Source organism: Salvelinus fontinalis, chromosome 32 (genome assembly GCF_029448725.1).
Source record: "Salvelinus fontinalis isolate EN_2023a chromosome 32, ASM2944872v1, whole genome shotgun sequence".
Lineage (NCBI taxonomy): Eukaryota > Metazoa > Chordata > Actinopteri > Salmoniformes > Salmonidae > Salvelinus > Salvelinus fontinalis.
In genome coordinates, this window is record NC_074696.1 from 19,736,388 (window position 1) to 19,755,062 (window position 18,675).

Genomic DNA, 18,675 nt, shown 5'->3' on the forward strand with positions numbered 1-18,675 from the left:
ACAATTACAAAAAGAACCCGATATGCTTTTTTTCTATCCAGCAGCAAACCGCTGTCGCTGACAACCTTGAACCGGACCTTTTCAGTGCTTTCAAAGAAGACCATGGGTAATTTTATTTTAGGGATATATTTGTGAATGAATGTGTCGGTGGGCAACGACTGTACTTGAGCAGTAACCATTCAACATTAGCTCAGAAGTTCAAAGGGGCTAGCTTGCATGCTGCTGGCTGCTAAACAACATAGCTAGCTAAAATCACGTGTTTTATATTTAACTCATTCAAACGAAAGGGTATGAAGATTCCAGCTCCAAGAAGTTGATACCTTGAATCACATGTTTTCAGAACGTTAATGATCAAACGTTTCTTTGCAGAATTTCAACTTGGGGCTGAGACTGTTACATTGTAATTAAGGAATGAGAAACATTGCATAGAGTTATCTAAACAAAGACTAAGGATGAACGTCACAGAGGTGGAGGATCATATTTCCATGAAATATGAAATACAAAGAAGACTTGGAAAGGGGGTAAGTAATTTAGGCTGTCTCCGGTTTTTATAGTTCTGTGAAAAGTGATTTGTTGGGAAGAAGGTCGAATTTATGAATGACAACTGTATTGCACACTGCTGTCAAACAATAATAGTATATACAAAAAGCAAGTAGTTGTGTACGTTTTCTGTCGCTTCTTAAAATGTATTTTAAATTAATAATCAAAAAAATGACTTTCAATTGCACACATTATTACATTTCACTTTTTCCTCCCCAGTCTTTCCTTTAAGAAAAAATCTTACAATTCCCCAGAATTAATGTTCCTTTGAATAATGATGTCATAAGCTAGAGGATTGTCTACTTTTTCAGAACAAGCTGTTTCTTTCAGCCAGATCAGTAGACTTTGATACTAGGGAAATTAGAAAAATCAGTGACTTCAGAGTCCAAAGCTTTTGTTTTGTTTTCCCCCAGACATAGACATATAATAATGGAATCCCTGCCTTCATTCCCTTTGACAAACCAAGAGAGTCTCTCCCCATGTGTTATAAGCATCCGAGAGGCTAGATCTATCTCTGAACTGTATAGTGCCAGATGGTAAACCTGGGGCACTGTTGAGTCATGTAGATACATCATACAGATGCTAACTAATCTTCCCTTGAGGGGAGGCCAATGGTCATATTACACTTGTTAACAGTTAACTATAGTTTAATTTTACCCAAGAAAATAATGTGTGTTTGGGCACTATTCCTAGGTTACAATACCAAGAATACCATCATAAGTTCCAAGACAGTAATTTGTCAAAAACATGTAAGAAAGTCTCCCTTGACAACCCCTATTTCCCCAGTTTTCGTTCCATCTGACAATATTAAAGTAAGCCTTGCTTTGCTTGTTAAGCAGGATGTCATTGACGCCAGGTGGGACTGGCCACAGAGGGACCAGTGTCTAGTGAACCTGATCATGTGGTCTGTCGGGGGACCCATTGTCATAACCAGTCACCTCTCCTCGATGTGCCGCTGACTCTAAAAGTGCTTAGTAATCTCTCTCTAGAACGTTTTGTCTTTCCTTACTCTCCACTCTACTTCACTGTCTGTTTTCATATTGTGATTTTAGTTTCTCTTAGGGCTCAACTGCAGTCTTGTGGCAGTTTGTTTGACCTTTAATCCTTATAATGATTCACTAACAGTTTTATATTTCTGTATCTGTGTCCAGGCATATGGGATTGTATGGAAGGCTGTGGACAGGCAGACAGGAGAAGTTGTGGCTGTTAAGAAAATATTTGATGCCTTCAGGAATAGGACTGATGCCCAGGTTTGTGATACATGATGATATTGATCATTGACATTGTCTGCCACTAGCTAGGTGTAGCTACATAGGTTTAACCTTAATACTGTATATGTTGTGCAGGTTTCTGGAGTATACCAAAGAAGACTCTGTTCAACAACCTTGACTATATCTAATTATAATTTTATGAAAATACTGTAACAGCCAGGGGTTCTCAAACAGCTTTGTATTATTTTTGTTGTTGTTAATGATTAAATAGATTGTCAATTAAGATTGACTTGTCACAATGTTTTTTCTCAACAGCGGACATTCAGAGAAATAATGTTTCTTCAGGTAAGAATGAATACCTATATCAGTTAGTGTAACAGTGTTGCTTAGGTCCCTCTCATTCCCCAACCTGGGCTCGAACCAGGGACCATCTGAACACATCAACAACTGCCTCCCACAAAGCATCGTTATCTATCGCTCTGCAAAAGCCATGGCCTTTGCAGAGCAAGGGAAACAACTACTTCAAGGTCTCAGAGCAAGTGATGTCACCGATTGAAACGCTAATAGCGCGCACCGCTAATTAGCTAGCCATTTCACACCGGTTACATTAACAACAAATGGAAAGTTGAAGTGAGTTTTGTTTGAATGGAGCACAAGCGCAGCCTGCAGCCAGCTCCATAGCCAGAGTGGAATGGTCCTGTTGCTGTGGAAACTGGGGCCGTGCTTGCATACCGTAATGTAAACACCAGATGGCTCCTGCTCTTCAGGAAGAGTCCCTGATGCTGATTAGACCCTGCCAAGTGTTGAACTGGTGTATCTAAAGTTGTGAATAACATGGGCAAGCTAGAACCAAAAATCTCACGTAAACATAGTCTGTCCACGAGAGATTATGGATAACAAAATGGACACTAAAATGTTTATGGCATGGTTTTTTAATGAATGTGTAAACTGATCATTCCCTAAGCTAATGTGACAGAGACAGTTCTGTTTAGTTATTCTATAGATGAGCAGAAGCCTCAGTCGGTGGGTGGGGTGTGCCATATGTAAACTAACATATGGAATTATTTTAAGATGGTGGATAATTTAGCTATTTGTTTTAGAATTTTAGGACCCCTGTCGGTATAAAACAAACATATACAAAAATTGGTTTGACAAAATATAGAATTTGGCCTTTACTTCTATAGCCCATAGAAGCACATTGAATAACACATTCATAAATGGCAAAACAAACAGTCAAAAAGGAGATATAAGAAAGCTCAGGAAACATTTTTGTTTTTTGGACACATATTTAAGCCTTCTGTTTTATTTGCACAAACTACCTCCATACTTCCATTTAAAAAATAGAACCAGTACCAGATTACCTTTTTAATTTATCTAGGCAAGTCATTAAAGAACAAATTCTTATTTACAATGACGGCCTACCCCAGACGACGCTGGGCTAATTGTGCACCGCCCTATGGGACTCCCAAACACTCCTGTTATGATGCAGCCTGGAATCGAACCAGGGTCTGTAGTGACGCATCTAGCACTGAGATGCAGTGCCTTAGACCGCTGCGCCACTCAGTAGCCCAACTATCAGACGAGTCCCGTGACACTTGTGGGGGTCGTACAGCAAAACGGAGAACTCCACCATGTTCATGGGAATCTCATCTTTCCATAGAGTGGTTTATTATTAGTTAAGCCAAACCGTTCGAACACTACAGATGTTTTAGTGAGAAGATCGATTTTCGGAATGTCTCGTGGTCTGACAAACACCGCTGTAGCCTGGCCACCATCTACCAGTGGTGGGAAAAGTACCCTAATTGTCATACTTGAGTAAAAGTAAAGATACCTTAATAGAAAATGACTCAAGTAAAAGTGAAAATCACCTAGTAAAATAGTACTTGAGTAAAAGTCAAAAGGTTTTGGGGTTTTAAATATACATGACCATTTTCCTTCCTGCTAAGCATTCAAAATTGAACAAGTACTTTTGGGTGTCAGGGAAAATGTATGGAGTAAAAGTATATTATTTTCATTAGGAATGTAGTGAAGTAAAGGTTGTCAAAAATATAAATAGTAATGTAACGGCTCTCTTTCGGTGAGTGAGTTGACCAAGGCGCAGCGGGTTGTGAATACATCATGATTTAATAGACAAAACGGAAAAACACGACAAACACTTGAATAATTACAAAACAAATAAACGAATGTAGACAGACCTGGACACGAACTTACATGAAACGAGGAACACATAAACGACCGAGACGAGACAGTACCGTGTGGTGCAATGAACACAGACACAGCGACAATCACCCACAAACAAACAGTGAGAACCTCCTACCTTAATATGACTCTCAATTAGAGGAAAACGCAAAACACCTGCCTCTAATTAAGAGCCATACCAGGCAACCCAAAACCAACATAGAAACGGAAAACATAGACTGCCCACCCAAAACTCACGCCCTGACCATCACACACATACAAAACAACAGAAAACAGGTCAGGAACGTGACAAGTAAAGTACCGATACCCCCCCAAAAACTACTTAAGTAGTACTTTAAAATATTTCTACTTAAGTACTTTACACTACTGCCTTCCACCTAAAATGCAGAAGGCCGACATAGGTGGATGCAGTGAATTGAGACACAGCCCATGCAAAAAAAAAAATAGTTCTAGCTTAAACAGATGGATGTTGATGGGATATTTTTTTTCTTATGTTATTTCGATTGATGCACGGGTGCGTCAATAGACTCTTAAGGATATTTAAAGAGACTACTAACAGTATTGGGGAAAGTTTGCTGTGTGATTTTGGTACTTAGTTAATCATTCAGATGGTGACCATATATTCTGACCTCATGAAAGTGGATAGAAAACTGGTCACACGGGACAAGCAAACAATGTGTTGTCCGCATTTATCAGTCTCCAGTCTCCACCATCCACTCCAGTCAGGGAAAACAGAGGCCAGGGCCTTAAGCTGTGTGTGAGTGTCCATAATAAGGCTGTTACTATCTCCAACAGAAACACTGGCACCCCAGTCTCTGGATGGTTTACATCACATAGCATTTCAACATTGACCCATTCCAACACCACCTAGACTGTTATGTCACTATCCCTAAGAAGATTCTCCCTTTTGTAGTCAAACCAAATCACATTTTAGTTGTCACATGCACCAAACAGGTGTAGACTTTACCATCAAATGCTTACTTACAAGCCCTTAACCAACAATGCAGTTTTAAGAAAATGGAGTTAAGAAAATATTTACTAAATAAACTAAAGTTTAAAAAAAACATTAAAAATAGTAACACAATAAAATAACAATAACGAGGCTATATACAAGGGGTACTGGTACCGAGTCAATGTACGGTAATACAGATTAATCGAGGTCACTTGTACATGTAGGTAGGAGTAAGGTGACTATGCATAGATAATAAACAGCGAGTTGCGGCAGTGTAAAAACAAAGGGGGGGGGGGAGTCTATGTAAATAGTCCGGGTGGCCATTTGATTAATTGTTCAGCAGTTAGTTGTTCAGTCATGACTTGGGGGTAGAAGCTGTTAAGGAGCCTTTTGGACCAAGACGTGGCGCTCCGGTACCGCTTGCCGCGCGGTAGCAGAGAGAAAAGCCTATTACTTTGGTGACTGGAGTCTTAGAAAAAATGTTTAGGCCTTCCTCTGACACCACCTAGTATACACAATACCAGTCAAAAGTTTGGACACACATACTCATTGAAGGGTTTTTCCCAATTTTTACTATTTTCTACATTGTAGAATAATAGTAAAGACATCAAAACTATGAAATAACACATATGGAATCATGTAGTAACCAAAAAAGTATAAAACAAATCCAAATAGATTTTAGATTCTTCAAAGTAGCCTTTTGCCGGTTGGAACCAAAAATCTCAAATTTGGACTCATCACCAAAGGATAGATTTCCACCAGTCTAAAGCCCATTTATCGTGTTTCTTGGCCCAAGCAAGTCTCTTCTTATTATTGGTGTCCTTTAGTAGAGGTTTCTTTGCAGCAATTCGACCATGAAGGCCTGATTCACACAGTCTCCTCTGAACCGCTGATGTTGAGATGTGTCTGTTGCTTGAACTCTGTGAAGCATTTATTTGGGCTGCAATCTGAGGTGCAGTTAACTCTAATGAACTTGTCCTCTGCAGCAGAGGTAACTCTGAGTCTTCCTTTCCTGTGGCAGTCCTCATAAGAGCCAGTTTCATCATAGGGATTGATGGTTTTTGCGACTGCACTTGAAGAAACGTTCAAAGTTCTTGAAATTTTGCAGATTGACTGACCTTCATGTCTTAGAGTAATGATGGACTGTTGTTTCTCTTTGCTTATTTGAGCTGTTCTTGCCATAATATGGACTTGATCTTTCACCAAATAGGGCTATCTTCTGTATGCCACCCCTACCTTGTCACAACACAACTGATTGGCTCAAACGCATTAAGAAGGAAAGAAATTCCACAAATTAATGTTCAACAAGGCGCACCTGTTAATTGAAATGCATTCCAGGTGACTGCCCTCATGAACCCTTGGGCTCTCGAGTGGTGCAGCGGTCTAAGGCACTGCATCTCATTGCTAGAAGCATCACTACAGACCCTGGTTAAATTCCAGGCTGTATCACATCTGGCTGTGATTGGGAGTCCCATAGGACAGCGCACAATTGGCCCTGCCCAGCGTTGTCCGGATTAGGGTTTGGCCAGGGTAGGCTGTCGTTGTAAATAAGAATTTGTTCTTAACTCACTTGCCTGGTTATATAAAAAATAAATAGAAAGCCGGTTGAGAGAATGTGTGCAAATCTGTCATCAAGGTAAATGGTTTGTTTAATTTGTTTTGTTTAACACTGTTTTGGTCACTACATGATTCCGTTTGTGGTATTTCATAGTTTTGATGTCTTCACTATTATTCTACAATGTAGAAAATAGTACAAATAAAGAAAATTCACTCAAATGAGTAGGTGTGTCCAAACTTTTGACTGGTACTGTAGGTCCTGGAAGGCAGGAAGCTTGGCCCCAGTGATGTACTGGGCTGTCCACACTACCCTCTGAAGCGCCTTAAGGTCGGATGCCGAGCAGTTGCCATACCAGGCGGTGATGCAACCGGTCAGGATGCTCTCGATGGTGCAGCTGTAGAACTTTTTGAGGATATGGGGACTCATGCCAAATCTTTTGTCTCCTGAGGGGGAAAAGGTGTTGTTGTGCCCTCTTCACAACTGTCTTGGTGTGTTTGGACCATGAAAGTTTGTTAGTGATGTGGACACCAAGGAACTTGAAACTATACCCGCTCCACTACAGCCCCTTCGATGTGAATGGGGTCGTGTTCGGTCATAACATTGTTTTAATTAATTTACTGTGGTCTTTGAGGACTGTGTGTGCGTGCTTGTGTCTTTTTCAAACAGTTATGTATTTCTCCCTGCAGGAATTTGGAGATCATGCCAACATCATCAAACTGCTGAACGTCATCAGAGCTCAAAATGACAACGATATTTACCTGATCTTTGAATACATGGGTGAGGACTCTTATGTGGATTGTCTATTGACATCCATTTTGAATCTTCTGTCGGTTGACTTCAGGATTGTGGTGATTTGTGAAATGGTAGCACGCTATATAATATTACATGCCTATTAATAATAACAGATATACATGCAAGATGCTTGCATCGATGACTCTTGATGGTCAAAATCACCCTGATACCCAATAAAATACATTTTCAGGGCTTTCCCACTGTATTTATTATTTTCCACCTACTTTGTAATACATTTGATGGGGTCGGCCATTATGAAATAACCACAGAAAGAATGTAGGCAGTCAGGCAGGCAAGCTGCAAGGTTATGCAGCAGTTTAAACCTGGCACCAGAGGGAGGTGTGAGAGGGGAGGGCTCTTCTCCTCTTGGCTGCCTGCGATGCCTGCTGAGTCCACACATTGGACTGCTCTCTGATCTCTGCAGGCTAATCTCTGAGTGTGGGCCAACATCACGGCACATGTTTTCCCTGGCACACCTCACCATGGAAAATGCCTCCTTTGTCCAACCCTGGCTAATTTTGGGGCACTGCAGGAGTGTGCAGATTGTTTATGGGAAACGTGACGTGTCTGGTTTGTTATTCATTGAGTGTTTTATTGAATGGTGCCATTATTCTGAGTGTGGTATGGATGTATGTTCAATGCTGGATGATTCCTGTTGGTTATTACTGTTTTTACCACCTGTGTGTTGCAGACACCGACCTGCATGCGGTGATAAAGAAAGGCAACCTGCTGAAAGACATCCATAAACGCTATGTCATGCATCAACTCCTTAAGGCCACCAAATACATGCACTCAGGCAATGTCATCCACAGAGACCAGAAGGTACAGTAGAATGTTTAAATTGCCATTGTACTAAGAAGTGTGCATATTGAGAATGTGACATTATTGCATTTGCAGATGTGCTGGTGCCACCAGTATGGGTGGTGTTATCCAATTCTTCTGTTTCTTCTGGAGGAAAAACTATTTGGATGACATTATTGAATTTGCTTTCCTCTTCCCACAGCCGTCCAATATTCTGCTTGACACGGATTGCTTTGTGAAGCTGTGTGACTTCGGTTTAGCAAGATCTCTCTACCAGATCCAGGAGGATGCTGGGAACCCGGCGCTGACAGAGTATGTGGCGACGCGGTGGTACAGACCTCCTGAGATCCTGCTGGGCTCCTCAAGGTACACATGCACTGGGACCTGCTGTACGTTTCTCAATAAACTGAGCCACTTCTTCAGGCTTGAAGACATATTTGAAAGAGTGAATTGTTTTCTTGATTTAGTGTTAATTTGGGTTTCTGATCAAATAATGCACCCAATGGGAAGGTAAGTATTCATGCAGAAACCTGCCAGGAAACCTGTCCGTGCCTGTAAAATCACTGAAATACTTTGATTTCTCCTATAGGTACACAAAGGGTGTAGACATGTGGAGTATAGGTTGTATCCTAGGAGAGATGCTGCTTGGGAAGCCCCTTTTCCCTGGAACCTCCACCATCAACCAGATAGAGAAAATCATGAGTGCCATTCCACACCCTAGCCCAGAGGGTGAGTATTCATTCCTGGCTGCACAGTTCACAGAAAACTGCTAGTGTGCTATTTGCTTGTTGAGCACTAGTGGTGGAATCAAGTTTTTATGCCCCTAACTGACCAAGTTAACTGACCAACTGATCATTACTTAAGTAATGATATGTGATTTTGTTTTCAGACGTACTTTCGATCAGATCTGAGTATGGTGCCTCTGTAATTCAGAGGATGCTACTGAGGTAAGTCATAGCGGAAGTCCTACAGAAGTAAATATGTCTATATAAAGGTGGTTAGACATTTTGAGAGCTTGAGACTATAAGGTTCCATCTGCAGTTTTGTCAAAATTTAGTTGATATTGCCTTGTTCTATTCAATGTTATCTACTTATATAGTATTCTATTCAATTGATGCTGTTAAGTTCAAAAGAATGCTCAATAAAATTTGCTAACACCATTCAAACCAATGAGGGTTCGGAACGTTAAAGCCAATTATCTCATAATCATCTTTTTTGCAGATAGAACCATATTGTTGCAAGCTCTTGATTTATTCCCAGTGCTGCACTCTGTCTGTATTTGTCTGCCTGCGTGGCCAGGCCCCAGGTGCCTCTAGAGGACCTTCTGCAGCCGTCGGTGCCCCCTGATGCCCTAGACCTGGTGTGTCGCCTGCTGGTGTTCAACCCAGACAAGAGGCTGACCGCTGAGCAGGCCCTGCAGCACGTCTACGTCTCCAGGTAACGTAGAAATCAAACCTAATTTATTTATACAGCACATCTCATACATTAAAATGCAGTGCAATGTGCTTTATACAAGCTTTTATAGGCTATAGGCTGGTTATCAATCGTGTCCAGTCAAATGTATTGTATAACGCCCTTTTTAAATCAGCATTTTAGAGTAACCCAGGCTAGACCCTAAAGGGCAAGGAAGCTGGTTTGATGACACAATGCTAGAATCCTTTGATGATGCTAATACCATTCATTTCTGTTATTGGTTGTGCATCCCAAATGGCACCCTGTTCCCTACATAGTGCACTTCCTTTGACTTGGGCCCTAGTTAAAAGTATTGCACTATGTTGGTTAGTTTTTTGCTTTTACAATGTTACTGAGTAGTGCTAGTCTTGGATTTAACAATGTTGTTATTTTCTATTTGTGTTGTGTTATGTCATAGTCTTTGTGTTTTCCCCTTAATTTCACTGGAGATTCCACAACCCAGACAAGGAGCCAGGTCTGGACCATGCCGTGATCCTGCCTGTGGATGATGATGTCCAGTTGTCGGTGGTTCAGTACCGCAACAAACTGTACAAGGTAATACTGAGTGGAGGCAGGATGATGAACACCTGTCTCGTGTTTGGTTGGCTTAGGGTAGATTATTACTGCCAATTGTTGAACAGTTACTAATAGAGTTTGAAACAAGTTCCTTTCAAGGCATTATGACAATAGACATTTTTATTAACGACTGAAAAAAGGCACAGTATCTATAATCAGTCTTCTGTATCCCTCTTTTATCTCTGTCCTGTGGAAAAGATGATTCTAGAGAAGAGGACCACAAGGAGAATGCTATGTAATATCCAGCCCAGGCCGAAGAAGAAAGAGGAGCCGGTTTCTGTGTCTGGGTGTGACAGTGGAGACCGTGGGAAGGAAAGGCCCAATGGAAAGAACATAGGCGGGCCAGAGCCAGCCCCAGTGGTTGGTGATGGTGGAGGGGACCTTCGGGTTAAATCCCTTCATGATAAGACTGAACACCAGGCTGCTCGTCCAGTTATCACCATACCCAACCCAGTACCTGTGTCTACCCTGCCGGCCCTGGAGAAGACCAGCCCTGCAGCCAGCCCCGTCATGGGAAAGACTACATATAATCCCATCACACATGTTGCCAGTGAGTACACGAAGACACGCATATGGTCCCCAACATTCACACACACCTTCACACTTCATACACACAGGCGCATTCTTTCTCATGGTATTTGTCTTCTATTTCTCTCATGCAGACGGTTTTGTAGGAAGTCTGGCTGGACCACCTCACTATTTTCGCTCTGGTACTGCCAGCAGGAAATTGGAGCAACAGACGAGTGATGAAAATGTAACTGTACTGCCAGCAGAGGGCGCTAACGACAACACTGTTGTAAGTACCACTGTCATAAGAAAAACTGAGTTGTAATAGGAAAAACTCTGTTCCCAGGAAAGAGTTTAGTTACAACAGATAACAGATCACGTTAAATACAATACAACCTGCAACAAGGGAACAATAATCAACAACAATTCAAAAAGATTGTTGGACTTGCAGAATAAATCACCCATTTTATATCCTCTTGAGATACATGATGTAATACAATACCTACAGGTAACTGCCAAAATAATGGTATAATTTGAGTAAATGAGGGCTACAAAGTATATTGAAAGCAGGTGCTTCCTGAGTTAGTTAAGCAATTTTTTATTTTATTTAACTAGGCAATTAAGAACAAGTTCATGTTTACATTGACGGCCTACCAGGGAACAGCGGGTTAACTGCCTTGTTCAGGGGCAGAATGACAGATTTTTACCTTGTCAGCTCAGGGATTCGATCCAGCAACCTTTCAGTTACTGGCCCAACTCACTAGGCTACCTACCACTAGGCTACCTGCCGCCCCAAAATTAACATTGGAATTAACATCCCATCATGCTAAGGGACATGTAAAAAAAAATTAAAAAAAATAAATAAAAAAAATGCTGGGCCGGCCATTCATTTGGCTATCAAGACTATGTCCCTATAGGATGACAATGTCCCCATCCACAGGGCATGGGGGTGACTGGTATAGCCTCGAGGTTATAGCGTTGGGCCAGTAACCGAAAAATCTGCTGTTTCAAATCCCGGAGCCAACAAGGTGAAAACCTGCCGCTGTGCCCTTGAGCAAGGCAATTACCCCCAATTGCTCAAGAGGCGCTTGACAATTGTGACCCTGGTCGTGATCCCACTCCCTGCGGTTGTCTCAGGGGGAGTTGGGATACACACTTCCATTACAGACTTGCTACAGGAAAAATATAAGCTTCCCCCCAAAAAAATATTATGAGTGGTCACTGAATGGTTTGATGAGCATGAAAACGATGTAAACCATATGCCATGGCCTTCTCAGTCACCAGATCTAAACCCAATTGAACACTTATGGAAAATTCTGGAGTGGCGCCTGAGATAGCGTTTTCCACCACCATCAACAAAACACAAAATTATGACATTTCTTGTGGAAGAATGGTGTCACATCCCTCCAATAGAGTTCCAGACACTTGTAGAATCTATGCCATGGTGCATTGAAGCTGTTCTTGTCCGTGGTGGCCCAACACCCTATGAGGACACTATGTTGGTGTTTCCTTTATTTTGGAAGTTAGCTGTATGTGTGTACGTGACGTGTTTGTGCAACTCATCAGTTTCTCCTCGGTCCTCGTACTAGGACCTTTAGTGATTAGTTGCAGCGTCACTTGTTCATAGCAGAATAGAAGAGAATAAACTACACACAATTCCAAACATTCAGACTGACGCAACCTTCAGCTAGCACCTTGAATGTCTCAAATATAGACTACTGGATAGACAAGCATGTTAGTCGTGTGTATTACAGACAGAGACTGTAGATTTATGAGCCTTTGTGTTGATCACTACACAGCACAACAAGTTCTTTTGAGTGTCCACTGCAAAATATACACGCATGGAGATATTTTTCTGTAATAATTTCTCTCTCTTTTTTGCTCTCTCGCGCTCTCCATCTCTTTTCCTATCTGTTAGTCTATGGAGCAGATTCTGCAGCGCGGTCGCTCAGCACCTGTCAGCCACAACCGTTCCTTCTCCCTGACCCTCTCCCATCCCCAGAACAACCCGCTGGTCCGCAGAGACGAGCCCTCTGTGTCCTCAGGGATATGTGTCACCTCTGCACGCCTGGTGAGTGGACATTGCCCTGCTACTTTAACAAACTCATACTCTATGATCTCATATACTGTTGCTGCTGCCACTATTGAGAAGACTTTATGTCAATGCCATAAATCATCTTCTGTAATGTGTCCTTTTCCAATGTTTCATTATCAACCTGTTGAGAGCAGGGAACTCAGATGCCGGCTGTGATATGTTTTTACATTGTAGCCTAAATTTTGATGTAAAGGACTTGTCCCATATTCCCCCTCTAACCCATATTTTCTCTCCATTTGGTTCTTTTTGGGGGTTAAACAAAGAACCAGCGGTCCCAGTCTCAGACACGAGAGGCACGGCCACCTCCTCCCAGGTTCAGTAAGAAGGTTTTCCAGAGTAAAGCCAATGTGGTTGCTGCCGGTGATCCCCGTGCCAAACTGGGCAGCTATTCTCAGGCCTATGGCACCATCAACAAGACAGAGCTGGATAACCTTATGAGGTGTCGACACCACCAGTAACCACCACACTATGCTGGATGTATGGGACACTGTCTGACATCAGACGGGCAATAGACAAGGGGACAGGGAACAGGGAGATATAGGCTAATGGAATGTTTGGGGAGGAAAATATTATTGCGAGACGAAAGTTAGGAGTTCAGCAGTACAGATTGGAAGTAACCATGGAGACATGGAAATCCATAGAGTAAAGGTGACAATGATTAAATGCCGTCAACTTAGCCCCACTTCCTTTGTGAAATAATGACTCGATGGGAAATGGGAGCTATAGATCCTTAGCTTAATGTAACTAAATTTGCAAGGGTTTTTACAGTGAAATGCTTTATACTAGAGGGCAGCAGATATACCAGTGTAGATATATACAGTACCAGTCAAAAGTTTGGACACACCTACTTATTCAAGGGTTTTTCTTTATTTGTACTATTTTCTACAATGTAGAATAATAGTGAAGACATCACAACTATGAAATAACACATATGGAATCATGTAGTAAGCAAAAAAGTGTTAAACAAATCAAAATATATTTTATATTTGAGATTCTTCAAAGTAGCCACCTTGACAGCTTTGCACTTGGCATTCTCTCAACCAACTTCGCCTAGAATGCTTTCCTTTTTCAACAGTCTTGAAGGAGTTCCCGCATATGCTGAGCACTAGTTGGCTTCTTTTCCTTCACTCTGCGGTCCAACTCATCCCAAACCATCTCAATTGGTTGAGGTTGTGTGATTGTGGAGTACAGGTCATCTGATGCAGCACTCCATCACTCTCTTTCTTGGTCAAATAGCCCTTACACAGCCTGGAGGTGTGTTGGGTCATTGTCCTGTTGAAAAACAAATTATAGTTACTAAGTGCAAACCAGATGGCATGGCATATCTCTGCAGAATGCTGTGGTAGCCATGCTGTTGTGTGCCTTGAATTCTACATAAATCATAGACCGTGTCACCAGCAAAGCACCCCCACATCATCACACCTCCTCCTCCATGCTTCATGATGGGAACCACACATGCAGAGATCATCCGTTCACCTACTCTGAGTCTCACAAAGAAATTGACCAAAAATATGAAATTTGGACTAATCAGACCAAAGGACAGATTTCCACCGGTCTAATGTCCATTGCTCGTGTTTCTTGGCCCAAGCAAGTCTCTTCTTCTTATTGGTGTCCTTTAGTAGTGGTTTCTCTGCAGCAATTCACAGTCTCTTCTGAACAGTTGAAATTGAGATGTGTCTGTTCAACTCTGTGAAGCATTTATTTGGGCTGTAATCTGAGGTGCTGTTAACTCTAATGAACTTATCTTCTGCATCAGAGGTAACTCTGGGTTTTCCTTTCCTGTGGTTGTCCTAATGAAAGCCAGTTTCATCATAGCACTTGATGGTTTTTGCGACTGCACTTGAAGAAACTTTCAAAGTTCTTGAAATGTTCCACATTGACTGATCTTCATGTCTTAAAGTAATGGACTGTCTTTTCTCTTTGCTTATTTGAGCTGTTCTTGCCATAATATGGACTTGGTCTTTAAAAATATATATATATTTAACCTTTATTTAACTAAGCAAGTCTGTTAAGAACAAATTCTTATTTACAATGACGGCCTACACCGGCCAAACCCGGACGACGCTGAGCCAATTGTGCACCGCCCTATTGGACTCCCAATCATGGCCGGTTGTGATACAGCTAAATGGGGCTATCTTCTGTATACCACCCCTACCTCACAACACAACTGATTGGCTCAAACGCATTAAAAAGGAAAGAAATTCCACAAGTTAACTTTTTAACAAGGCACACCTGTTAATTGAAATGCATTCCAGGTGACTACCTCATGAAGCTGGTTGAGAGAATGCCAAGAGTGTGCAAAGTTGTCATCAACGCAAAATTCTACTTTGAAGAATTTCAAGTATAAAATATATTTTGATTTGTTTAACACGTTTTTGGTTACTACATGATTCCATATGTGTTATTTCATAGTTTTGATGTCTTCACTATTTTTGTACAATGTAAGAAAAAAAAAATGTAAACCCTTGAATGAGTAGGTGTGTCCAAACTTTTGTCTTGTACTGTATATTGAGTCAAAACTGTCTTGCAATAAATGTGTAGAACATATGTAAAACAGAACATTTATGTTGTGTATAAATGCTATTTTATCTACAATTTCCTTGAAAGCAAATTCAAGATACTTTATAGCAAAATGGTGCATTCAATATGCACAGCAAAATAAATGTTGACAATGGATGGATGTAAAGCAAACCTGTGGTTTCATAATAAAAAATATTATTTATTTATTTTTAAACTTAGTGGTGAATGTAATTTGTTAAAGTATGCATGGTACAGTACACACCACTAAATTCAATATAAGGTATTGATTCTGACACACCCAAACGTATCAGACATGACTCTAGTCATATTGCAAGGGCATCAAAATTACAGTACACTCAATATAGTGGATGCAATTTGTTATCAATTAAATAGCCCTTATCAGTAGAAATTGGTGGTTTCCACCAATGACTGACTGTATGAAATTCCACAAACAGCAGCACATGACGTCAGTTACTGTAGCGCTCACTGTTGCGGGAAAAGCTGTTCACCGATGACTGGACATTTACATCAGATGAAATAGCTGGGTTTCGAAAGCGAAACGTCAAGTCAACGGGGTTTTGCAGTGGCTAATATATTACACTGTTTAAGAAGGGTAAGGTTGCTTTCTATTTGGAAATGATTAAATTGCTTCTAAATACATTTAGCAGTAAACGCTGTAGCTAGCATATGGCTAACGTAGCTGAACATGTCATGCCATGTTCAGTCGTTGTTTACTAAAAACATGAACAAACATTGACATATGCATTTTGTCTTTGACTAAGTAGGATAACCACACTTGGGTGGTGCTAAAATGCCAGACAGTTCGGTTTGCTAAAAAACTGACGATGCTAGCAAACTAACGATGCGGGGCGTGCAAGGCTTGTTGTACAACTTTGTCGAAATGATGAATGGATAACTCGCTAGGTCGTGAGCTACATCTGCTACGTCTTTATTTTCCCCATGCGCTAACATAATATAGTTATCAGTTTTAGCTTGCCATCCTTTTTATGTTATTGTGTATCGAAACGAAACGATTTTCTTTAATGAAACGTTATTAAGCTAACTAACAATCGTCACCCGCAGTCACGGGCTTGTTTAGCAACTGAGAGCGAGGTAACGTACGAGCGCAGACAACATGCTCATTTTTCATCTAGACTATTCAGGATTAATGAATGACAGCACTGTCTGGGAGGCATTTGCTGTAGGTAAGTCTACACAACAAAATCGCCATCTGGGAACGAGCGCTGTAAACGAGAAGGCCCATCTGATAATTTATTCAGCGGAGGCAAGGTGCATTCAACTGATACGATGCACATCGTAGTTCAGGCCTGTGGATGGATGGATGTACAACACTGATATGATGGGCGAATTGAAAAGCTAGGATTAGGTAGCCGGTTGTAATGCACGGATGCGTTGTTTATGTATAGCTGATTAACTAGCACGTTTTATGATGAGGCAAACAGGGATGCTATCAGTGTTTACATTCAATTTCCTTTGTTTGCAGCCAATTAGCTGTAAAGAATGCGCCAGTCAGTGGGCTTTAATTCTCAGATAGGCCTACTGTCCAATTGTTTACGTTGTTGGAATGCATACAGAATATTCCTATTAGTGCTGATTACATAACATCATAGTGCTGCCTGTATTCATGCAGCTGATATTTGTTTATTTCTAGAAATGTGAACCAGCAGCCTGATACTCAGCCTCATCATTTTCAAGGTCTTGAATTGTGCTCAACAAGAAAATAACTCAAACTTGCTGTCGCCGCCACAGGCTTTTTAGGCCTACTTTTTATTCATCTTCTCCCAATAAATACTTTATTTTACTGTGCTCCTGTTTTTACTATGGTCGGGACGATACCAGTATCTTGATAATTTTTCCATGGCCAAAAATGAAAACACTAAGCAAATCAAACTCTTTGGTCCTTTAAAAAACGATGGCGCTTTGTTTCCTTGCCACTATACTAAGGAGCAGAGGTGGGACCAAGTCCCTATTATTCGAGTTACAAGCAAGTCTCCAGTCACAAGGTCCGAGTCCAAGTCGTCCATTCTAAGTGCTGAGTCAAGCTTTTTCAAGTCAAGTGAAGAAAAAAAATCTATACATGCAATTTCTTTTTCAACTACAAATCTTAGTCTATTTATTGAGGTTACCAGAAAGCCCTTTTCATTATTTTGTCTACAACATATATTGATGTAAAAAATTCATTTAAACTCATTCCAAATGCAACCGTCATAAGTGAATAATAATTTTCAAGCAATTTTGACATAACAAAAGACCAGTAGGCCTACTGTAGTAATTGTTGCTTGATGCCCCAGCGTTTTACACCTGCATTTTTTGTTGTTGCTGAAAGTCTTTCATGTTAGCAGCCAATATCAAGTAGGGATATCATGTCACTTCTCTGAAATCCAGAGCAAGCAGAATAATAAGGCCTACATACCTGTATGCAGCGATGGTTGCAGGATTGCCTGGAAATCATGGTCTGTCTGCACAGCACACTCACTTTGGAGGGCTACTCGTTGCCATCTGGCTAGCCCTTTGCTTCCTCACAAATACTGTCATTCATTTGCCAGAATGTCACATCTTCATTCCATAATATTGAAGGGAGTGCGTTGTCACAGATATCTAAAGACATCTAGCCAGTAGCCTATTGTTCTGCTAAAGATGCCTCGGTAGTACGTTTATCCATATAAAATACAGTTGAGAAACTAGATGGCCTAGTCTGTTTTTGTCAGGCAAAACTGGAGGAAATGAAAGGAGTGCTTTCTGGGTCACTAATCTGGATATGCGTGCCCTCCTTGACATGCCAGTGCTGATGGCTGGGCGTTATTCAACAATCAAGACACGTAGCCTTTTGGTTCTGAAGCACAGATGAGTTTTTTGAGACCGTCATTTGGTGCAGTACCGTAGGCCTATATTAGAAAGCAAATAAAATAGGCAAAGGTGTGTGTATGTGTTTTTATTTATATATAAATACAAAAGGTAGGCTAAATATAATACATTTTATATATATGTATATGTGTGTGTATGTATATGTGTAGCCTATTTAAAATGTGAATAAAAATATGTATTTTACCCCCCATTCAGTTTCACCCCCCCCAAAAAAAACAAGAACTGCTAGACTATCTCACCCGGAAGAAAAAGAAACACACACCTATTTAGGCGAGGTGCTGGCTAGCGGAGTAGAAAACTTAAAAATAAAGGAGAGCCGCACACTAGGAGCTCAGATGCAAAAATATTTAATTTACCAACGTTTCGACAGGCAAGCTGTCTTTATCAGGGTACAATCACAGACACTGCGGGATGACTCGTTTATATATAGTGTCAAGACACACAGGTGTCTGTAATCATGGCCAAGAGTGGCCTAATATCATTGGTTAATTTCTCAAATATTAAAATGGCATAGAAAGAGCAGCATACAATAAATACAAATGGATAGCATACGATCATAGACTCACTATGAGTCTATGATCGTATG

The 18,675-nt window shown here is 40.9% G+C and overlaps 2 protein-coding genes and 1 long non-coding RNA gene across 5 annotated transcripts in view; 2 read left to right on the forward strand and 1 right to left on the reverse strand.

The window, feature by feature from the left end:
• The first annotated feature begins 13 nt into the window (after window positions 1-13).
• Window positions 14-13,646, forward strand: LOC129830858 (mitogen-activated protein kinase 15-like). 2 transcript variants are annotated; one of them, XM_055893660.1, is made up of 15 exons: window positions 14-106; window positions 370-521; window positions 1,692-1,790; window positions 2,067-2,096; window positions 7,147-7,237; window positions 7,944-8,074; window positions 8,256-8,419; window positions 8,643-8,782; window positions 8,943-9,000; window positions 9,353-9,490; window positions 9,955-10,060; window positions 10,280-10,631; window positions 10,744-10,877; window positions 12,507-12,659; window positions 12,947-13,646. In XM_055893660.1, the coding sequence occupies exons 2-15, from the start codon at window positions 453-455 to the stop codon at window positions 13,139-13,141; spliced, it is 1,860 nt and encodes a 619-aa protein (XP_055749635.1). In that variant the 5' UTR covers window positions 14-106; window positions 370-452; the 3' UTR covers window positions 13,142-13,646. The 2 variants fall into 2 exon arrangements, with proteins under 2 accessions (XP_055749635.1, XP_055749636.1); XM_055893661.1 differs by having other exon boundaries at window positions 12,953-13,646.
• Window positions 13,531-17,995, reverse strand: LOC129830860 (uncharacterized). The gene is made up of 2 exons (XR_008755644.1): window positions 17,638-17,995; window positions 13,531-13,955 (listed from the first exon to the last, which is right to left on the reverse strand). It is a non-coding gene; the product is annotated as an uncharacterized LOC129830860 (long non-coding RNA).
• LOC129830859 (protein lifeguard 1-like) overlaps window positions 15,654-18,675 on the forward strand; it is a 28,386-nt gene continuing 25,364 nt past the window's right edge. The window contains exon 1 of one of the 2 annotated variants that reach the window (XM_055893662.1): window positions 15,654-15,816. The gene's annotated coding sequence lies outside the window, so the exon portion shown is untranslated. Of the gene's footprint in view, window positions 15,817-16,092; window positions 16,409-18,675 lie in introns of those variants that run through there. The other variant, XM_055893663.1, reaches the window with a different exon arrangement.